This window comes from Anoplolepis gracilipes, chromosome 1, assembly GCF_047496725.1.
Source record: "Anoplolepis gracilipes chromosome 1, ASM4749672v1, whole genome shotgun sequence".
Classification (NCBI taxonomy): domain Eukaryota; kingdom Metazoa; phylum Arthropoda; class Insecta; order Hymenoptera; family Formicidae; genus Anoplolepis; species Anoplolepis gracilipes.
Window position 1 is genome coordinate 17634147 of NC_132970.1, and position 21457 is coordinate 17655603.

At 31.4% G+C, this 21457-nt stretch overlaps 1 protein-coding gene across 1 annotated transcript; it reads right to left on the reverse strand.

Moving 5' to 3' along the window:
• Positions 1-8336: 8336 nt before the first annotated feature.
• Positions 8337-18497, reverse strand: LOC140665906 (fatty acid synthase-like). The gene is made up of 7 exons (XM_072892503.1): positions 17809-18497; positions 16756-17100; positions 12099-15265; positions 11444-11906; positions 10857-11199; positions 9249-10750; positions 8337-8811 (listed from the first exon to the last, which is right to left on the reverse strand). The coding sequence occupies exons 1-7, from the start codon at positions 17849-17851 to the stop codon at positions 8417-8419; spliced, it is 6258 nt and encodes a 2085-aa protein (XP_072748604.1). The 5' UTR covers positions 17852-18497; the 3' UTR covers positions 8337-8416.
• Between the last annotated feature and the right edge of the window lie 2960 nt (positions 18498-21457).

Genomic DNA, 21457 nt, shown 5'->3' on the forward strand with positions numbered 1-21457 from the left:
TTTTATTAATACAGACTTAACCCTTCAATCTAACTGCATACCTCCCGCGGTCTGGAAACCTCGGAGAATTGCCTCACGGGATTATTATGCAAGCAGTACAAAAAAAAAAAAAAAAAGAGCCGAACAAGTTGGGTCGTTTTATATATATGTAATTTGTACAACTAACATGCGACAAATATGTACAGCTGTTCTAAGGCATTGATCCATTTAATCATGCGAATACGATCACGATTTTTAGTTTACACACATTGCTTACGCCTTAATTAGACGATGCGTTCTCATTAACCTCGTTTTTATCTATTTATAATTACACATTTATTTTATATATTATGCTGAAGAGGATTCAAAACATGAATCGAAACGTTCAGTTTTTTATTACAATTTCCGTCTTTTTATAGAATGTTACTAAGTTAATTAATGTTAATATACTTGTGACACATTACCTATATAGAAAAAAACTTATAATTTGATTCACATCTCCTCGCTCCTGTTGCTTCTTTCATATTCATTTATTTATATTTAATAATTCGGAGCTTTTTCTGTAATCTTACAATTACTTTACATAATTTGGTTTGTCTTGTTCGCATTTGAAACGATTGTAAAGGATAACAGAAAATCTAATAGAGGATAATTATTATTATGTTTACATATCATTTAAAAGTCAAATTTCCGGTATCTTCTCTAAAATATCATTATACATTTTATGTAAACATTCGGTGTCTGTTTGCAAATTTAAATTGTCTTTTTGTCTTTTAATATGGATCATTTCTGATATTAATCTTTTATAATAATAGTGTTCAGTATCCAAAATTTGTACATTCGACCAATCAAAATCATGTCCAAAATTTATTTTGTGACTTGTAATGACCGAATTGCTTGAAGTCTTTATTTTTATATGATTTTTATGTTCCATAATTCTTGTAACCAGTTTTCTTCCGGTTTGACCTACGTATGAGGAACTGCATTTGTTACAATTAATTTTGTAGACGACATTCTTTTTTGAATTTTTCGGAACTTTGTCCTTATGTGCCCTTATAATTGAGTTTAGTTTATTAAAACTGTAATAGGAAATTTTGATGCCTGTTTTCTTAATTACATGTTTAAATTATTCTGTTATATTTGGAAGGTATGGAATGGTAAAATATGAAGAGTTATTTTCATTGTTCAAATCTGAGCTATTAGCTTTATTAAGATTACATTTATAGATATGGTTATTTATCCTGTTTTGGATGCTTCAGAATATGAAGTCTGCCGGGTAATTATTGTATTTACTAATAATATATTAATAATCATTGAAATATTTTTTGAGTGGAATTTCGGATGGGAAATTAAGAGAGCCCTATATAAAAAAGTAATTAACGTTCCTCTTTTTTGGCAAATAGAGTGTTGAGAATAGAAATTCAAATATTTCCCAGAAAAAGTAGGTTTATGATACCAATCTATTATGATCTTGTTGCTTTCTAAACTTAAAGTTAATTCCAAAAAGTTAATTTTATTGTCCTCCGCTACTTCTAAAGTGAATTTAACTCTGTCGCGGAATGAATTAAAAATTTTAAGAGTGTTGTTGATTTCAATTTGTGGGACTGAAAGAATTATATGTCATCGACATATCTGAAGTAAAAAGTCGGAATGAAAGTTAATTTTTTTATAGCATTGTCTTCAATATCTTGTAGGACGATATCTGCAATAATGGGAGAAAGAGGAGAACCCATCGGTGTTCCAAATGTTGTTTATATATGCGTTTATATATAAACATGAAGAAGGATAAATTGAATCAAATCAAGAATAAATTTCACAGCTGACAAAAATTCCTGTTCTGACCATTCACAAACATCTGATAAGTGTGTCCATCTTTTAGATATACTAGATAACGCCAAGTTTATGGGAGTGTTCGTGAATAGAGAAAATACATCTAAAGAAATCATATTGCATTCTCTGTGCATCTGACAATGAGTGTTTTCTAACTTCCGTTTTAATTCAAAACTATTAGGTATGTGGTTATTAGCAATAGGAAAGTTTTTTACCATAATCTTGTGCAAGAATGTAGCAAAATTATGTAACGTACTATTAGTTGAAGAAACAATAATTCTGTAAAGGTAGGTTTCTTTATGAATTTTTGGAAGTGAGCTCTAGGTAACCAACCGTCACTATTGTACATGTGTTTATAGTTTTGCGGTGTATGTATCCTTTTTCTTTCCATTTTTTTAAATAGGTTATTAGTTCTGGTGTTAATGTTTTGGATGGGTCTTTTTTGATGATCAAATATGTTTCTTTGTCGCCAATTTTCTTCAATTTTATTAATGTAGTCAGTTCTATCTAAAGTAACATTCCCCTTATCAGCTCGTGTGAATATTATATGTTTATTATCACTTATGAATAATTTAGTCATAATATCTATTTTAATCATCATATCTATAAATGTAATCTTAATAAAGACCAAATTTGAACAATGAAAATAACTCTTCATATTTTACCATTCCATACCTTTTAAATATAGCAGAGTAATTTAAACATTTAATTAAGAATACAGGCATCAAAATTTCCTATTACAGTCTTAATAAACTAAACTCATTTATATAGGCACATAAGGACAAAGTTCCGAACAATTAAAAAAATAGGTCAAACTGGAAGAAAACTGATTACAAAAATTACGGAACATAAAAATCATATACGAACAAAGACTTCAAACAATTCGGTCATTACAAGTCACAGAATAAATTTTGTACATGATTTTGATTGGTCGAATGTACACATTTTGGATGCTGAACGCTATTATAAAGGATTAATATCAGAAATGATTCATATTAAAAGACAAAAAGACAATTTAAATTTGCAAACAAACACCGAATGTTTACATACAACGTATAATGATATTTTAGAGAAGATACCGGGAATTTGTCTTTCAAATGATATATAAACACGATAATAATTATTCTCTATTTTTTTTGTTAGTCTTTAACAATCGTTTCAAATGCAAACAAGACAGACCAAATTATGTAAAGTAATTGTGCTATGGAGAACCATGGATCATAGGTGAATATATTATCTCTAACGAAATACCTAAAAAATCCTTAACACATAAAGGTAACTTACGTTTAATTCAATTATTAAAATAACAGACATGATGAATCACACCCCTGGCCTACTAACTAGGGAGACGACATCACAACTATGACCATGCATTTATTAAATGACCTATCATAATTTTGTAAATCCATGACTTAATGCAAATTTTTAATTAACGATTAGATTACGTTTATGCCCTGAAGATGATGAAAAGATTGGCCGAAACGTCCGCACTTACTTAGTTTACGTTTATGCGTTTTATATGTTACCTATCGATTTTTTAAAAGTAATATTGTATATGCTCGAATGCACTGATTTGTTTAATAATGGCGGTAGAATTGATGACAACAACAATGTACTCTTCTGCTCAACTTAATTAAAGCGTTGTACTAAATAGATTTTGTTCATTAACAACAGAATCTGGCTTCTATTGCCTTTTCTCCCATTTCTTTATTCTTATTTTATGGGATTGATAGAGAATATCGCGTTTCATTATATTTATCGTTTGCCCGATTGCATAAGCTATCAGTATAACATGCAAGCTTATTGCATTTGTCTACCTAACTGTTGGATATTGATGCGTTATCGCTACCGCTGTCGTTCACTGAATAATAGACGCATGTATTATTGAGATGTTTTTTGTATGTCCTCGACATACTAAAGAGTAGACTAAATGAGATATGTAAATATCTATTGTATATATTATTTTTAAAATTTTTATTTATACTTTAATTATTTATAGCAAAAACTTAATTTTTTTATACAAATTTATTATTACATACGGAAAAAGGACAAAAAGGGAACAAAAGATAAAAATAGGAATATCGCATGTACGTTTGTCCTTGATTATAAAAATGACCCAACATTTAAGGCCTATATTTTTTTTTAATAATTAAATTTCTACTCAACTCTGTGCTCTTCTTAAATACTTTTCTTTAATAATTTAATAAAATTATTTGGTAAATGTCTATAATAGCTACTACAGCAAAAAATCAATTTTTTTCAATACTAATCAACAAAACTACTATAGAAATAGAATGTAGAAATGTTTTTAGGGAGGGGCAAGTCTTTCTTAAGAATTTATTTAATAACAAGTTTTAGAAATGCCAAATTATACTGTCCTTCGAGTTTCGTTTACAAACATTAATTATTGTATTAATCATTGTATTTGTTGCTTTATCTTCATATATATTTTCAATATTTTCATAATACACACACACGCACACACACACACACGGAAGGGTGCAAGGGGGGCCTTTGGCTCCCCCTCTCGCACCCACCCCGTCCACCTCGCTTCGCCTATACGTTGCAAGACAAAGCAAAGTTCACATGGGTTTGCAACTTTTCACGCGAAGCGAGGTGAATGGGGCGAGTGCAGGAGGGGGGGGGCCAAAAGCCCCCCTTGTACCTCCCCGTGTGTGTGTGTGTGTATGTGTGTGTTTGTGTTTGTGTGTATATGTCATAAAAATATTCCCTGGTCCATATTTATATTATTCCATGCAAAATATAAAACTACGAACGAATAATTATGGCTATAACTTGTTATTGAATAACTTGTTATTCAAACATTGCCCCTTTCTAAAAGCATTTCTACATTCCATTTCTATAGTAATTTTGTTGATTGGTATTAAAAAAAAATTGATTTTTCACTGCAGTAGCTATTATAGACATTTATTAATTATTTAATGATTTAATTATTACAATATTTATAAATTTTTTAGCGCGTTAATCTTTCAACAACGTTATAAATTGCATAGTTTGTGCATAATAATGTAAAACCGTGTGTAAAACCAGGTTAATGATTAGGTTTTTCCATTTCATGTTTATTTTTGACTGATCATTTTTTCTTACATTTTATTACTTGATAGGGCTTTAGATTTTTTTTTTTAATTATATTGTCACTTTTTATATAAAAAATTCCGCATTTTTTTATTATCTTCACGTTTTGTATCAATATTATTTTTTCGGCTAATATTAACAAGACATTGTGCACTATAGAAAATAAATGATTCCAAAGTGCTATGTACAATTCAAATCATATAAATCCTAAAAAAAAACCCATTTTCTGATCCAGTTTAATTGCATACTTATATAATTCTCAGTGGAGAGCACGTTACTATTTAATTTATGATAGAAATAAATGATAATAAATGATAGAAGCATAATAAAATAATGATTTAAAAACATATAATCAATATTGAAGAAACTTTTGAAAACATGTATTTTTTATGGATATAATATGGATATAATATGGATTAATATAATACAAAAAAAGGTTTCTTCCATTTTCTTCCATTTTTCTATTTAACAATTTATATATGCACATATGCACATAAAGCAATAATCTAAAGATGTTCGAGACACAAAGTTTCTCGCGCGCTAATTGCGACAAACAGCGTTTTTCAGCATTTCAAAAATAGTTAAATTGCAAAAGATCATTTCGCAAAATTAATCAATTTGATTGTACGATTAATTACTTGAGTGTCCTCAAATTATTCGATAAGGTCTCTCTATCGCCAGAAACAAATAATTTTTGTAAACACAAATCTCAAAAAATCAAAGTCGCAAACAATTTTTTTGGCTCTGACGACACTCATGTAATTATCACAATCAAAAACAATTATTACCAGTACTTAACCGCTCAAGTTTAATCAAGTGTGCGCGACGGCGTGACGCAATCGCGAACAGCCACTGGCAAACGCTGAGACGGCTCTCGCACATGGCAAAACCGCGCAGCGCGCGTCACGATTCCCTTCGGCAGTCAATTAAGTGCGACACGCTGGCATTGTCTTAAACGTAATTGGCCAACACCCTAATTGTCGCACCTATAAATTGACGCCGACGAAAAATTCGCGAGCTTTCTGGCTAAACCGCTCGTTGTTCGCTTCGCAGAAATCTTTCGCTGCACCGCTTTTCTTACGCTTTATCGCCGCCGTCGACAAACTCTAACCTTGCGATTAATTTTTTGTACATTTTTTTGTAAATTTCTTTAGTGTTTTTTGTGTTTGTTCGTGTGCCGCAAAAAAGACCAATAAAAAGAAAAAAAAATCTAAAGACAAAATTGTGCTGTCCATAAGTCAAATTATTGCTAATCTTCCGCCGCGATACTCTCGAACAATGGATTATATGAATGTATATGAATGATTATACATATAAGTACACAAGAATGTAACAATAATTGTGATAAAATCCAACATAAGTGGATTTTATTGACACATTAGTTAATTCTTAAAAAATAAAATTCATCCTTTTAATGAAATTAACTACATAAATAGTTACAATTATTTATTTATTAATTACAATGTAAAAGCGACATTAACATGGACAAAGGCTTTTGCCTTAAAGAATTTAGTTCGAAACTTATAATAAACATATCTCAATGTCTTTTGTTCCGCATCTACATGTAAAACTTTCTATTTCTTATCGTAGCACTCATTTTTTTTAAAACACCTTTTTTTATATAGCAGAGAAATGTAATAAGTTTATTTATTAAATTATTTTATAAACTTGCTACTCGCTACTTATTAATATTATTTAATAGACATTGTAAAGTCATTTTTAACTGAATTCACATATATGTTGGTACAGTATAGGTAAGTATAGGTGCATTGAACAGAAATATGAATTTTTCTAGTAACAATTTAGATTTAAAAGATTTTAATAATAATTCTCTAATAGTAAAATTTTGCTCTTAAGTAACCATATCCACTAATATATAAATAATATTATTATTAAATTTCTAGAAAATTTATGATTATAGGCGCAACCTTTTCAGGTTCGATCACGAGCTTAGACCAATAAAACGGAAATTTCGTATTCAGCAACTCAAAAACTATAAAACAATATATGTACAACTATAAAAAAATATATGTAACTGACGTTACACTTTCTGGGCAAGAATCAGCACATGTAATCCACTCTCCTTTAATACTGCGAATTATTGAGAAAACTACAATAATTAAATACTAGCAGTATTTCAATAATTTTTTTGCTAGTATTTGGTGCAAACATTGCCGTAAGACAGTTGTACTTGTCTAACTTGGTGCAAACACTTGAAGTACTTGATAAAATCATTGGTATTAACAAAATATTAAAAATTATTGATAAATACTACTCGAACAGTTTTCGTTTAATTTTTCAATAATCATTTTCTAAATTCTCCTGTACAAGGGTCAGAAATTAAACTGAAATAGCTTTATAATCGGAAGTGTTGCAATACAGTACGCAGTATAGAGTGTCAAATTTGAAGAAGCCTAAAATTTTGATAGACCAATAATTTTAAGGTATTCAAAAACGTGAAAATTGACCGCTTGGTCTGTGCGATAACTCGTCCCTAGTCAGCTGGATTTACTAATTATTGATAACAATTTTTAAATTGCCTTTTTTTATTCTATCTTTAAAAATGTATTTTATAAAAATAAGTATATTGATCCTTGACAAAGTCACACAAAACAAATATAAAATAAATAAAAATAAAAAAATAAAATACTTATATAAAAATTTTAAATGTAGAAAATAAAAAAAATAAAAATCAACTGAGAAGAAAAGGTATAGGAAGTGTCCCCCTCCGATTTTATAATGCTTTGAATGAATAATTTATAAGGTATTTTAACTCAAAATTTTTTAATTTATCTATTTATATCCTCTATGTGTGTAAAATTTCATTAAAATCAAAATTATCGGGTTCGTGAGTTTCCTTTGTAAGTGTTGTACATAACTAAAGAAGAACTTCTTAAAAGCGTCGTGTAGACAAGTTTTTCTTCTTCAGTTATGTACAACACTTACAAAGGAAACTCACGAACCCAATAATTTTGATTTTAATAAAATTTTACACACATAGAGGATATAAATAGATAAATTAAAAAATTTTCAGTTACTACTAAAAAACAGTATTAAGGGATGAAACCATCCTTCATATGTAGAGCGGTTTGCCGATTTTTTCGATATATCTCGAAAATTATTCGAGATGTAATAAATGTTATATACTAAAATTTCATGGTAAAAGTGTTAAACCTGTGTTTAATCACATTGAAGAAATTGAAAAAAAATTAGCTTTTAAATTATATCTGTAAAACTATTTGAGATTTAAAGAATGTTTCATTTAAAAGTTTTATGGTAAAAACATCTCTACTTAAAACTACATAAATAAAATTTATAAATATTTTCAAAAATTTTAAAAACATATTTTTTAAAATTTTCTTAATGTGATTAAATAGAAGTAATTTTCCAATGAAACTTTTGTACAAAACATTTTTTTCAAAGAGTGGCGTAAGTATTCTGCAACGTATACACTTTAACTTTTTTAAATATTAAAAAAAAATGTTTTTTTAATTACTAAACGTAAGGATGGCTATATTTTATCAGGAGATAAACTATAGTCGCTTGCCGCAACTAAATCTCTTAATTTACTTATCGTCAAGTCACGGATCTCTTGGAATGATAATATAATATTATATTCTCTCTCAAGAATTTGCTTTGTCTTCGTATAAACCAATGAGTCAAAACCTAGCTTTTCGAAGCTACTATTAATGTTCACTAAATTGATATTCTCAATATCGAGGATATTGGCAATGACTTGATCAAAATTAATTTTGTTACCGTCATTCACAAATTTGTGTTTTCCAGCTATCACTGTGGAGGATAATATCGGATACGGTTGTTGAAGAAAAATATCCATGGTTGCAAGACAGCTGGTCATACGTTGCGGTAATATATTTATATCGAGGCTTTTATTCTTTATCGTATCTGTAAAAATAGTAGTATCATATATTGATATTATAAAAAGCAATTATTGACTGCAGAAATCCAAAAAAATATTTTATATATAAAAATTTTTATAAAAAATTACCATTTTTTAAAAAAAATTACTTTATATATACTTAAATACAAAATATACTAATAGTTTGTACCTTTAATTTTTTTTACTGTGCTTATACCTTTTTCACGACACACAAAAGTTTGTTTCTTCTATTTGGTAAAATTATAATAATATTGAGTAGAAGAGATCGAAATATCTTTTTCGAAAAGTGTAAAAAGTTATTATGTCGACGTTTTTTATAAAACAGAATAAAGACATTTTGAGTTAAATACATAAAATGAAAAGAAAGCTATGAAAAAGAATTGAAAATCATCCGAAAAATTTAAAATCACTGAATTTTATAGAGAAAGTTAAAGAGTCTTACTTATATATAAGCCGACATCTCCGATAATACCCCATTGAATAGCAAGACCGGGTAAACCAGCAGCATGTCTCTGCTCCATCATTCTCTCCATAGCCGAATTCGCAAGACCGTAATTGGACTGACCCGAATTGCCACGGCCGCACGATGCGGACGAGAATACGACGAAGTAATCTAATAACGGACAACACTTTCTCGACGCCGCATCAAGATTTCTCGTAATGTCAACTTTTGGTAAAGTTACCATTTCGAAGTCGATTTCCTGCAAGTTTTCGAACAATGCGTCGCATAACACGGCTGCCAGATTAAATATACCTCCTACCGGAGCCAACCGTTTGCTTTCATCGAGCAAACATTCGGCACCTGATAACGTCGTTATGTCTGCAGTAGAAATAATGATTTTAATGCCGTTCTCGCGCCAATGTTGCACGCGCAATGCCTGGTAACCAGTGCGTATGTCGATACGGGACACGATAATGATGAATCTTGCGCCACGAGCGATCATCCAATCGGCCAATTCCAGACCGAAACCACCGAGACCGCCGATCAAGATATATGACTTTTCCGGATTCATGTAGGTACGCGGTATGGCCGCTATTATCTTCGGTATCGGCAGTACTTGCTTCTGCGAACTTGGTTCCTCGTCCCGAATCTTTAGCAATATCTTTCCAATGTGCTTTCCCGTCGCCATAAATTTGAATCCTTGCTCAAGGGAATCCTCCAGAAATACTGTCGTCGGCAACGGACGCACAATTTCTTTCTCGATTCCTTCCGAAACAAGTCTAATTGTTTCTCGCTTGTTCACACAGTCTTCAAATAATGTTTCCAGCAATATGCTGTGGAAGGAGTTGTTCTTTGAAAATGACGACATATCTATAGGCTTGTCATTCATATCATATTCCCCGATCTCAAGGAACCGACCGTTAGTCGCGAGGCACCGTATGCTGGCATACAGTTTTTCTCTCGCAAGTGGTGAGTTCATCACCACATCAACTCCACGTCCCTGGGTTTCATTGAAAATCAGCTGCTCAAAATTCGTACCTTCGAAATTGCCAATGCGTTCGTCGGTCAATTGTGAAAATGTTTCTTTGAGGTACAGCCGTTTCTTCAGCGTGTCAACGGTGGTGAAAATTGTGCAACCAGCGTGCAGTGCGATGGCGATCGCCGCGTGACCGACATCACTTGTGCCGTCATGAATCAACACACTTTCGCCTGCTTTTAATCGACCTCGTACAAATAGAGCGTAGTAACTGGTCACGTAAGCTATCGGTATTGTCGCCGCTTGTTCCAACGTCCACTTGTCGGGTACCTTCCAAAGAAAATCAGAATTTGGCAGCACGGAGGTCGCCAGTCCCATGGCCTTAACTATACCCATCACTCTACAGCCATTTGTGTCTCTTCCAGAGAACTCGAGTCCTAGTGCACAATCGTCCTCCGTAACTGTCCTTAATGATGAGTCTTCCAGAATCGTTGTTGATAATTTACCAGACGCCACCATAATATCCCTGTTTTTAATATAAAATTAATTTATAAACAAGTATTTATCTACATGAAATATTATTACTTAATTATTAGTTATTAGTCAGACAAGCTAAATTGGTTGAAACTTGCCTAAAGTTTAATGACGCGTAATACACACTACAGAGTGTATTTATATGCTTGGTCCAACAATGCGCTAACGGACTTTGAATCCATTTCAAGCTACTCAAATCTCCGGGCGTCAGTGTATTCACATACGCGTGTTCCATTCGCTCATCACTATGTTGATCTAATGGCAAATACCGATAACTGCCCCATTGACCTTCCTTCAACACATTAGCCATTAGTCCTTTCTCTAATTGCTTTGCGTAGAACGGCAACGATAAATCGAATTTGGGAGCATTACTGTCTTGGATGAAAACGTAACGTACGTTTGCAAACTCGCGCCGGATGCAAGTCATAAATCCGACTATACCTGCAAATAAAAAGATTCCTAACAGTCCGCTTACAGACACGTAGATAAAGATCGAGAAAAAAAAATTTTTAAAGATAAATACTTTTTTAAAAATTAAAAAGCGAGTTTTTAAAATTTTATTATTTAAAAAATTAAGTGTGTATATTATATGTAAGAATTTTAATATTTAATATTTAATATAATATTTAAATTTTATTATTTATAAAATTATATATATTATATGTAATTTTTCAAATAATTTTACCAAGTGTTTCTTCGCCTTGAGACACAAAAAGCACTTTTTGATTCTCGCTATCACATTTTCTCAATGCCGCTTTCGCATTTTCCAACCATAAAAAATCTTTTTCTGTAATTTGTATTTCGATCGGTTTTCTCTTCTCTTTTCGTTTTTTCAATAAGAGGTAATTTTTTCCCAAGGAATCAACTTGTTTACCAGCTAATATCAAATTTGCTTCCTTCAGTGCGGCCTTTAAGTCAAGTTGTGCGGCAGTTTCCTCCAGAAGAATAAAACAATTGGGATTTCTTGTTAAAATAGCTGCCAGATTTTTGAGAACGTTGCAAGATTGAATGCCAGAAAGAACTTCCGCTGCTATAATAAGGTGAAGAGGAAATATATTGTTCGCATGTCGGGTCACATTAACATCACCGTTTATTTCATTGGAATTTGCCGTATCGCCTGCGAAACTGGCGACCACTTGTAAGTCAATCTAAAATAACAGAAGCGATACGTTTAAACTTAAAATTGTGCAAAAAAAAAAATAAAAATTGCTATTATAAAAATGGCATTTACATGAAAAAATATGTATCTTATATTGTGAATTACGGAATTCTTAAAACTATTTATATGATGTTCTTTTGCTGAATTTATGACATATTAAAATTTTATAGTAAGTATTTACCGTAACTAAGGGCTCGTTATGGAGAATATCGAGTACAATTGGAGACAAAAAATTACTCGCGGTTCGATTGCCTGTGATCTCTACGGCTTTAATTCTCGATGTCCTTACATTTTCACACACGATTTGTAATAGCACAGTGAGCGCGTGCACCTTTTCTCTCGTTGGATCTTTCAAGACTAGGCTGCACAGATTTTCATATGGCACGAAAACGTAACGCTCGTACTTGGGTTTAATTTGAATATGCTGTCGCTGAGGTGTGGTAAATTTTACACCTCTAACTTCAATACCGCCAGATTTAATAATATTGATATTTTTAAAGTGATATACAGGCAATCCGCCGTCTTTCGATAACTGATCGACCATTTGTTTGTGAAGAATGGGATCGATCAAGGCGTATCGGAGCTTCGATCCATAAACCAATTTTCGGTCGCCGGATACCAATTTAAATTGAATCATACTATCTAGGTACGAGGACCATTCGTTAAACCAGCGTAACTCACCGACGGAGGCAGAACTGTCACAGGATTTTATCCCCTTGAAAACACCATTGTATTCATATCCGCGCAGTCCCAACTCTTTATAAACGTCTTCAGTGTTCAATAAAAATTCGTTGGATGGCATTGGAAGCGGTGACAGATCGGTCAGTCGATCTTTCTCGTTAGCCTTGGCGACACTAATGTTTCCGCTAATAAGAACAGTATCAGCTTCACGGATCTCAAAGTCACCATTTTTTTCAAAAAGGCTTATCGAAAACTTAATCGTTATATTCTCCGATATGAAAGTAATACGCTGGCACCATACGTTTTTGAAGATTACTGGAAGTCGCTCATAATCAGTGTCATGTAATTTCGCGAGAACTTTCCAAACTATCAGAAAAAAGCCGGCAGCCGGAAAAATAATTTGCCCGTCGATTTTGTGTCCCGCTAGATATGAGTCTGTGTCTTTTAACAAATTTATTTCTACAATATGATCCTCGGACCAACTTTTCGACCTGTACTTGAAATTGGGTACCTCCCACATGACGGAATGATCCCATTTGATTAACGGTCCGATCATCGGTGTTCCGCGACTCACAGGAAACCTGACCGACGGATACAGTTTGGAGATATCGGGTTGCGCGCCAGCCATGTACATCTTTCCTATATTAGATAACAGAAAGATCAGATTATTCGAATAATTTCTCTTTTGAAGACTGATGTTGGTCACTGTCGATGGTAGCGATTTAAATAGGATCGTCTGCAACAGGCAATGCGGTGCGATTTCGATAGTTATCGCGTTATTCGAGATGTGCGAGATCGCTTCCTTGAAAAGCACAGGTGACAGTATATTGTTTAGGTGATACTCTGATGAGCTGAACTGTGCGAGCGAGCTATCCCATGCAGTTTCAGGTATTGAACTGGAGATCCACTTGCTAGACCTTTGTTTCGGCTTTGGTATTATCATATCAAACGAGGCGCGCAGCTTAGATTCTGCCGGAAGAAGATATTTGCTATGGAAGGCGATGCCGGAGCATTTAATCATCTTGGCAAAGATACCTTTACTCTTCAGCACTTCTACGAATTTTTTTACAGATTCAGACGGGCCGGAAATGGTGACCGAATCCACAGAATTGTGACAGGCTAAATTGATATCAATTGGACATATATTTTTGGCCTCTTCCCAGCTTAAACCGATTGCCGCCATAGCACCAGGTCCCAAATCGGAGTTTACGATCGACTTGCCTCTGTAATAAGCTGCCAAGATTGTTTGCTCTAGTGTAAATGCACCGTCCGCATAGGAGCAAGCTAATTCACCAATGGAGTGTCCAACTATACCATTTGGTTTTACATTTATAAATGTCAGCATGTCTACGAGAGCGATCTGGATTGCTACGATCGACACAAAAGCAGCTATTACGTTTTCGTATGTCTCGTCGGTGCTGTTCATGATAATATTCATTAAATCGATGTTATGGTTTTTCAATATATCCGCGCATTGGCGTAAGCTACGATGGCATATTTCAATGTCAAGCAGTTCGCGGCCCATGCCCGACCATTGAGTGCCCATGCCGGAAAATACAAACCAAATAGGACGTTTCTCGTCATAATTATCTTCAACTATTTCGCGTATATTGTGACCATCATGACCAAATATTTCATAGCCGCGAATGTTGTGTCCCGATATGTTGTCGTTGTGTATGACGTGTAATAGAGATAAGAATTCATTGTCCTGTTGATACTCGTTTGCTTTGTTTAGTAACACGTGCACAGCTTCTTTTGTGCAGCCCGATACGGCGACCAGCTTCGGCAACGGTTCGACAGTACTCGGCATCGATGATATCTTTGTTTGTGGATTACTGCGCAGAATGACGTGCGAATTCACTCCACCAGCGCCAAATGAGTTGATACCTACGAGACCACCGTTCCATGGCGTAACCTTGTCGATTACGCGAATACGTCCTTCGTTCAACGCGGGAATCATTGGATTTGGAATAGCAAAGTGCAGATTCGCGGGAATTATACCGGATTCCATCGCAATCAGCACTTTGACGATCGAACACAGTCCGCTGGCGGGTTCAGAGTGTCCCATATTTGACTTAACCGAGCCAATCAATAACGATGTCTCTCTATTTTTACAAAATAGTTTATCGACAGCGTTAAGTTCTTGCGAATCACCCGTTTTAGTTCCGGTACCATGCGCTTCCACGTAAATTACGTCTCTGGGATCAATCCCCACTTCGCTGTATATTTTTTGCAACATCAGGTATTGCATGTCACCGTTCGGATATGTGAAACCCTCAAGTTTGTAACCGTCCGTGTTTGTCGCCGTGTTCATCACCGTGGCATATACTCTGCGCGCATCCATCGCCTTTTGCAGATATATTGCAACCACTGATTCAGATCTCACATATCCATCAGCCTTGATATCAAATGCCTTACACTTGCCGTCCTCGGACAGCATATTCAGTTTATGAAAATGAATGGAATATTTTGGATCGAGTACAAGATTCATTCCGCCGACGATCGCTGCGTTACATTCGCCAGTACGGATCGCAACGACTGCCTGATGTATAGCAATCAAAGACGTGGAACAGACCGTATCTATCGTGTAACTAGGCCCAATTAAATCAAAAACGTAGGAGATTCTGTTGGCGAACATTCCTCTGTTACATCCAAGCAATCCATATCCTGTAAACAGATGGTTAATATTACTTTTAGTTTATTTAGTTGGAAAAACAATTATACATATATAGTTGACGTTTGAATAGAAATCTTTTTGGTGCAAAAATTTAAAGTTTTACTAGTAATAGAAAACTTACAGAAATTCTAATAATACTGTAATAATAATATATCTTTATATATATTTATAATATATTTGATATTTCATATAAATTAACAAATATATATGTATGTATATATTGTATATATATATATATATATATATATATATATATATATATATATATATATATTTTTTGTAAGATATATGTAAAAAATAATTATTTTATGATAAAAAATTTATTTGAGATAAATAAAACAGCTAAACAGTAACAAAAGTTCATACATATATGTTCAAAACTTTTTTACCGTTGTTTATACGTTTTACCTCACAAATGCAAGCATATTTAGAAATTAATTGAAACTGATTTATTGCAGAAAGAAAAATTATCAAGATAAAGTCCTGAGGGATTCCATGTTTGTCACTTTGAGTCTGCATATAAAAATTCAATCTAGTTGTTGCGTTTTAAAGAGTACAAACTGTTTTAAGGTCATCTATTATAGAATAATATTAATAATATTAATTTATTATGAAACAGAAGATATTTTTGTTTATTTAGAAGTATTTGCATATGTCGCACATGTACACATATGTTTAATACATTTAAAAATAAATTTAATAAATTTTTATTTTTCTCTCGAAAACAAAATAAATTAAAATAACAAATATTTTTGCGGAAATCGTGAACAGGCTCTCATGAATGATTTATACAACTTGCACGATTATTTCGATACAAACGAAGTATTTCCAAACTCCTTTACTCTCTTTCAGACTTTCAGCAAATAATGTTTTTCTTTTTAAATATCAAAATATGTCACATTTACATTTTTTAGTGCAAAAAATAATGATAAATAGAATGTATTAATAAATATGTAAACGGTGGATTTGTAGGAATAATAATATTTTCTGCGCAAAAAATTCTCTATACAGACTAGATACTGACTTTTAAAATCAACAGTTAAATTGACAGTCCCCTATGTCATGTTTTTTTTCTTTATTTCTAAATTAATAAAATTATTAAAATTAAATTCATTAAAAATATATTAATATTAATATTAATGATGATAGATGTTAAATATATTTCATAAATTTAACTTTTAAACTGTATTTAGATATTTGTGGAAATGTAATTTCTTAATCAATATATATTATACATATATAGTATGTACATCATCTTTTCAAAATCTCCATCTTACGCCTACATCTAAATTTTTATATTTTTATATCTTGTCTCAATATACGACATTTATAATTTTGACGTATCTAATATCTTATTTATTAAATTGAATATATTTAAAAATAAATTTTAACACTTTTAATAATATTTTTGTAACTTTCTTTGTAATGTTATTTTATTATGAAAAAATTTTTACGATAAATTTCTGAAATGTATACAAACCGTTTGGATTTTTTTTCCAAAAATTATCTGCATCCGAAGAAGATACACCGACGAATACTCCTGCACGCGATTTTTTTAGGCTAGTTGGATTGATGCCAGCGTCAATTAACGTCTCATACGTTACTTCTAGCATAAGACGAAGCTGCGGATCCATGACGTGTGCCTGCTTAGGATGCACTTTAAAGAAAAAGGCGTCAAAACTACTAAGATCTTTTATTTTGCCAATTCTGGATGGTATTTCGTGGACACCTGGACTCCAACGTCGTTCGTCTTCTGTGACCATGTCCGTTCCTTTCATTAAATTCTCCTTAAACTCCTCAATATTTGAGGATTCAGGCAAACGACCTTGAAAAACGTTGGTGCATTTTTATAGCAAAATTACTTGATTGTACAACTATTTGAGATTAACCCTAAGTCGTCATACTACGGTCCAAAAGACCGTTTAACGCTTTTCGGTTTTAAATTTTCATATTTGCCGCGTATTTTGGCGTTATTTGTAGATATGAAACTTATGAATTTCTTGAATTTTTTAAATTAAATGTCATTATATGTTTTACTAACATAAAACTAAAAAGTTGATATTTTTTTCAATTAAACATTTTTTTTGTTATTACTTACTACTTGTATTTCTATCTGTTACTAATAAAAATTGCTAAAACTGAAAAAAATGGCTACATTAATACACTTTTTGGAGCAAATTGTGGTATGGTATCAAATCTCCGTTTATAACAAGTAATCATTACTTTTTCTTAAATTTTATTTGCAAAAATATTTATAAATTTTTCCCGGAAAGCACTTTTTTTCTCTATTTTTTGGAATTCTTTTGTAATAATAAAATTTAAACTTAAATTATTTTTACCTCTAATATATTATCATAAATCATATATCATAAATATTTTATTTAAACTTTATAATTTCCAGTTATTAATAGTATATTAAAGTTCAAAAATATTAATTAGAATGAAAATAACAAAGTTATGAAGTCGAGCGGTCTCACGGAGTGCAACTAATGAAGGATTCTAAAATAAGTGTGACGAGCTGGATTACCCTTACCTGAAATACCCGTAATGACAATCTCTTCTTCAAAAGCAGGCATCTTGATCTTCAATTGAATTCAATTTTCCTTCTTTTGATTAGAATTTTGTTGTCTGTTAAAACTAAAACAAAATTAATTGAATTTTTGCGTTATGCGTTAACATTCGTTTTAAGCAATTAACTGCAAGAAAATATTTGAGAGAATAAGATCACTAAGAATTTATTATTGTGACGGATCTACGAGAAGTATTTAATCCTTGACAATTGATTTAAATCGGTATATAATTTTTATGATAATATTGCATTCTTTACTCTGTTATTACACTATCTACATTACATGCGCTGAAGATGGCTCGAAAAATCGAGCCGAAACGTTCGCTACGAATCGCTACTGAATGTCACTACTAAACTACTAATCGCTACTAATAATTAAATATTTGCACTTTACCGCTGCAATTTTAATTTGTACTGCCTACATATTTTTGGTAAAGAATTATTATAGTTTAAAATTAAAAAATCTAATTAATTTGTTTTGTAACTTGCCTAGCTCTCTACGTCTTTGCTTTCTTTATTTATTAATTTTAAAGAGAGCTTTATATATATATTTATTAATTTTGATTAAATTAATATCTAGCATTAGTATTAAAATATAATATAAATATAATATTGAAATATAATATGCACTCAGTGATATAAACTTATGCAAAGTGCATCAGTTATGTAATACTTATACAAAACTAAGAATTTAATTACTGACATAAAGCACTAGCATTAATATTTCAATATTTAATTTCTAAATTAAGTGCTTAAGGTTATGGCATATTTGTTTAGCTTTATGTGCCATTTAACTTGTATTCAAGTTTTTGTCATTAGTAACTATGAAGCATGCAAATGTAGCTTTAGCTTTAATGAGATTAAAATAACTTCCATAAAATGATTTCCATCAGTTTAATGCGACGCGCTACGTCCCATACTCATATTCAAACTTTTATCATGAGTGATTATAAAGCTTGCAAAATAAGATTGTAATCGGAGGCATTACAACGATCTTTATGTTAAGATTTATTCACGTGCTCCAACGCGAAGCTGCAAAGGCTAATAAAAAATAGTCTTAAATTTTTTATTTTAGCTCTAGCTAGAACCACAACGACGCCATAGCACGATAATGGTTTCGTTTTTTTTAAATTTAGTTTCTTATTTTTTTATTTTCTATTTTTTCAATTTTTATATATAGTTTTTATTTTTTAATTTTTCTTTATTTTGTATTTGTTTTGTGTGACTTTGTCAAGAGTGAATATATTTATTTAAAAAAATACATCTTTAAAAATAAAATTAAAAAAGGCAATTTAAAAATTATTATAAATAATTATTAAATTGAGCTGACTAGAGACAGGTTATCGCACAGACATAGTTAAAAATGCTCAGCATATGCTGAGTGCTATATACGGCGCGCGTTTATACGCTGAGCGTTTTCAATTAATAGTTTAATAATTATTGCGCAAATCACAAAATGGCAGAGGACTTTTTTTGTTCAGTTTGATCTGTTTTATCTGCCCTAGAGAGGTGGGACGGTAATTACCGGACACCATGTATACATATATACTGAGCAACAAAAATTTTTATCAAAATTACTCAACTTCAAATAATCATAACTCCGCAAAAAAATTGTCTTATCTAAAAGTTTTTTTTTAATTTGAAGCTTAATGCGTGCGTACGTATGTGTGTGTATGTGTGTGTTGGAAAGAAATGTTTGAACTTAATTTTAAAAGTGTGTATTTCCGTTTTCAGCACACGCACATACGCACACTCTCACACAGCATACACACACGCACGCACGCACTCACGCATACACACATACACATATACACATGCGCAAAATCCGTCCAACACCTCCCCGTAGTGCGCATCGGATAATGCTAATGTTGGCGGTAACAGACACAAAAATGTATAGGTCACTTTGATACGCTACAAGTCCGCGAAGAAAAATCGTATCGATCTCATTTTTTTTTTAATTTGCAAGGAAAAGTCTAAATTTTACAATAATTATCATAATACTTGTGAAAAAGATTTTTTCCACTCTGTGGAGTGCGTCAAACTAGGCCAATTTTCAAAAACAAAACACGTTCTTACTTTTAAAGAAATGTCGAAAAGGGAGAAAGAGAAATTTAAAATCTGACGAATTCTCTTTAAAGTAGAGACTTCAAGTTTCAAAATAAAAAAAAACTTTTAGATAAGACAATTTTTCGCGGAGTTATGATTATTTGAAGTTGAATAAAATTTCGATAAAAATTTTTGTTGCGCTAATTTTGTTGCTCAGTATATATATTTATTGGGAAACACAAAAATTTGAATAAGAGAACACAGAACACAGTACACAATATGAGTAATCAGAAATAAGAGCAGATCTCTGTCAGCAACACGCGATGTTTTAAAATCTAAGTTGTATAATATATATATTATAAAAAGATTCGCGCATTGTTCCAGAGACGATGTTCTTGCCGCATCAAGTGGCAAGATATCGCGGCACAAAAGTACGGAAATATAGAAACGTAATGCTATGAAAAATCTTAATTTAAAAAAAAAAATCATCTCCTAAAATTTTTCGCACTTTCTTAGAATTATATATAAAATGTACAATAAATATAATTGAATTATGAAAAATTAATATTTTTTGGGACTTTATCCTAAATTCTTAGAGAATAAAAGAAATAAAAAAACTTACTTTGCAGCAGGAAAACAGATGAAACACATCGGAGCAAATATTTTCTTGATATGATTACGTCTCTTTTTAAATGTTTTTCCCCTCTCATTGACGTAACATTTATGTTTTTTGCAAGTTGTTGAGCTCTAGCACATTGTATAGTATTTATAATTAGTATTACATTAGGAATAAATTACAAGTATCAAGAAATATAAGTGTCAAGAATATGAATTTGTAGTTATAAAAAATATAAAAAGAAATACGTATAATATAGGTATTATAAATAAACACAAAATTAAGGAATTACAAATCTTATAAAAAATGAAAAAAATTTTACTAATAATATTTTGCGTAAATGTATAATAAATAAAAAAATAGATAACAATTTTTTGTGATATAATTATTATCGAGTTATGTTATTCTATGTTATTCTTGATAATGCGTTTTTGAAACTATTTTTGTCCCTAATTAATCATTTAATTATAGAAGGAGAAGGATTTCGAAAAATATAACATTTTTGAAAAATCTGATTGCATATTATAAAGTAGGTACATTAAAAGCCATAAAACTTTTGTTTGAAACTTTTTTTTATATCTATTTCGACAGTATTCAGGAAACACAAAAACCAATTTTTTTTCAAGAGGATATTTTACTATTAACGGTCATTTGAACACGTATAAAAAAGTATGTCTCTTACTTTGATCTAGACTATCACATATTCAAAGCTTATCAAAATCGAAGACGGACACTTTCATATTTTCTCTTATCAATCACTCACACTACACTTTACTAGTGTATATTAAAAACTACTATAAGTAAAGTATATAAATGCAATAGCATAATATATATAATAAATATTTTGATAATGTGAAATAATTAATATACATTTTATTAAACAAAGTGCCAATATGTATATTAGTATTAAGTTTTAATTGTTTATATTTTTACGCTTAGATAACTTTATAT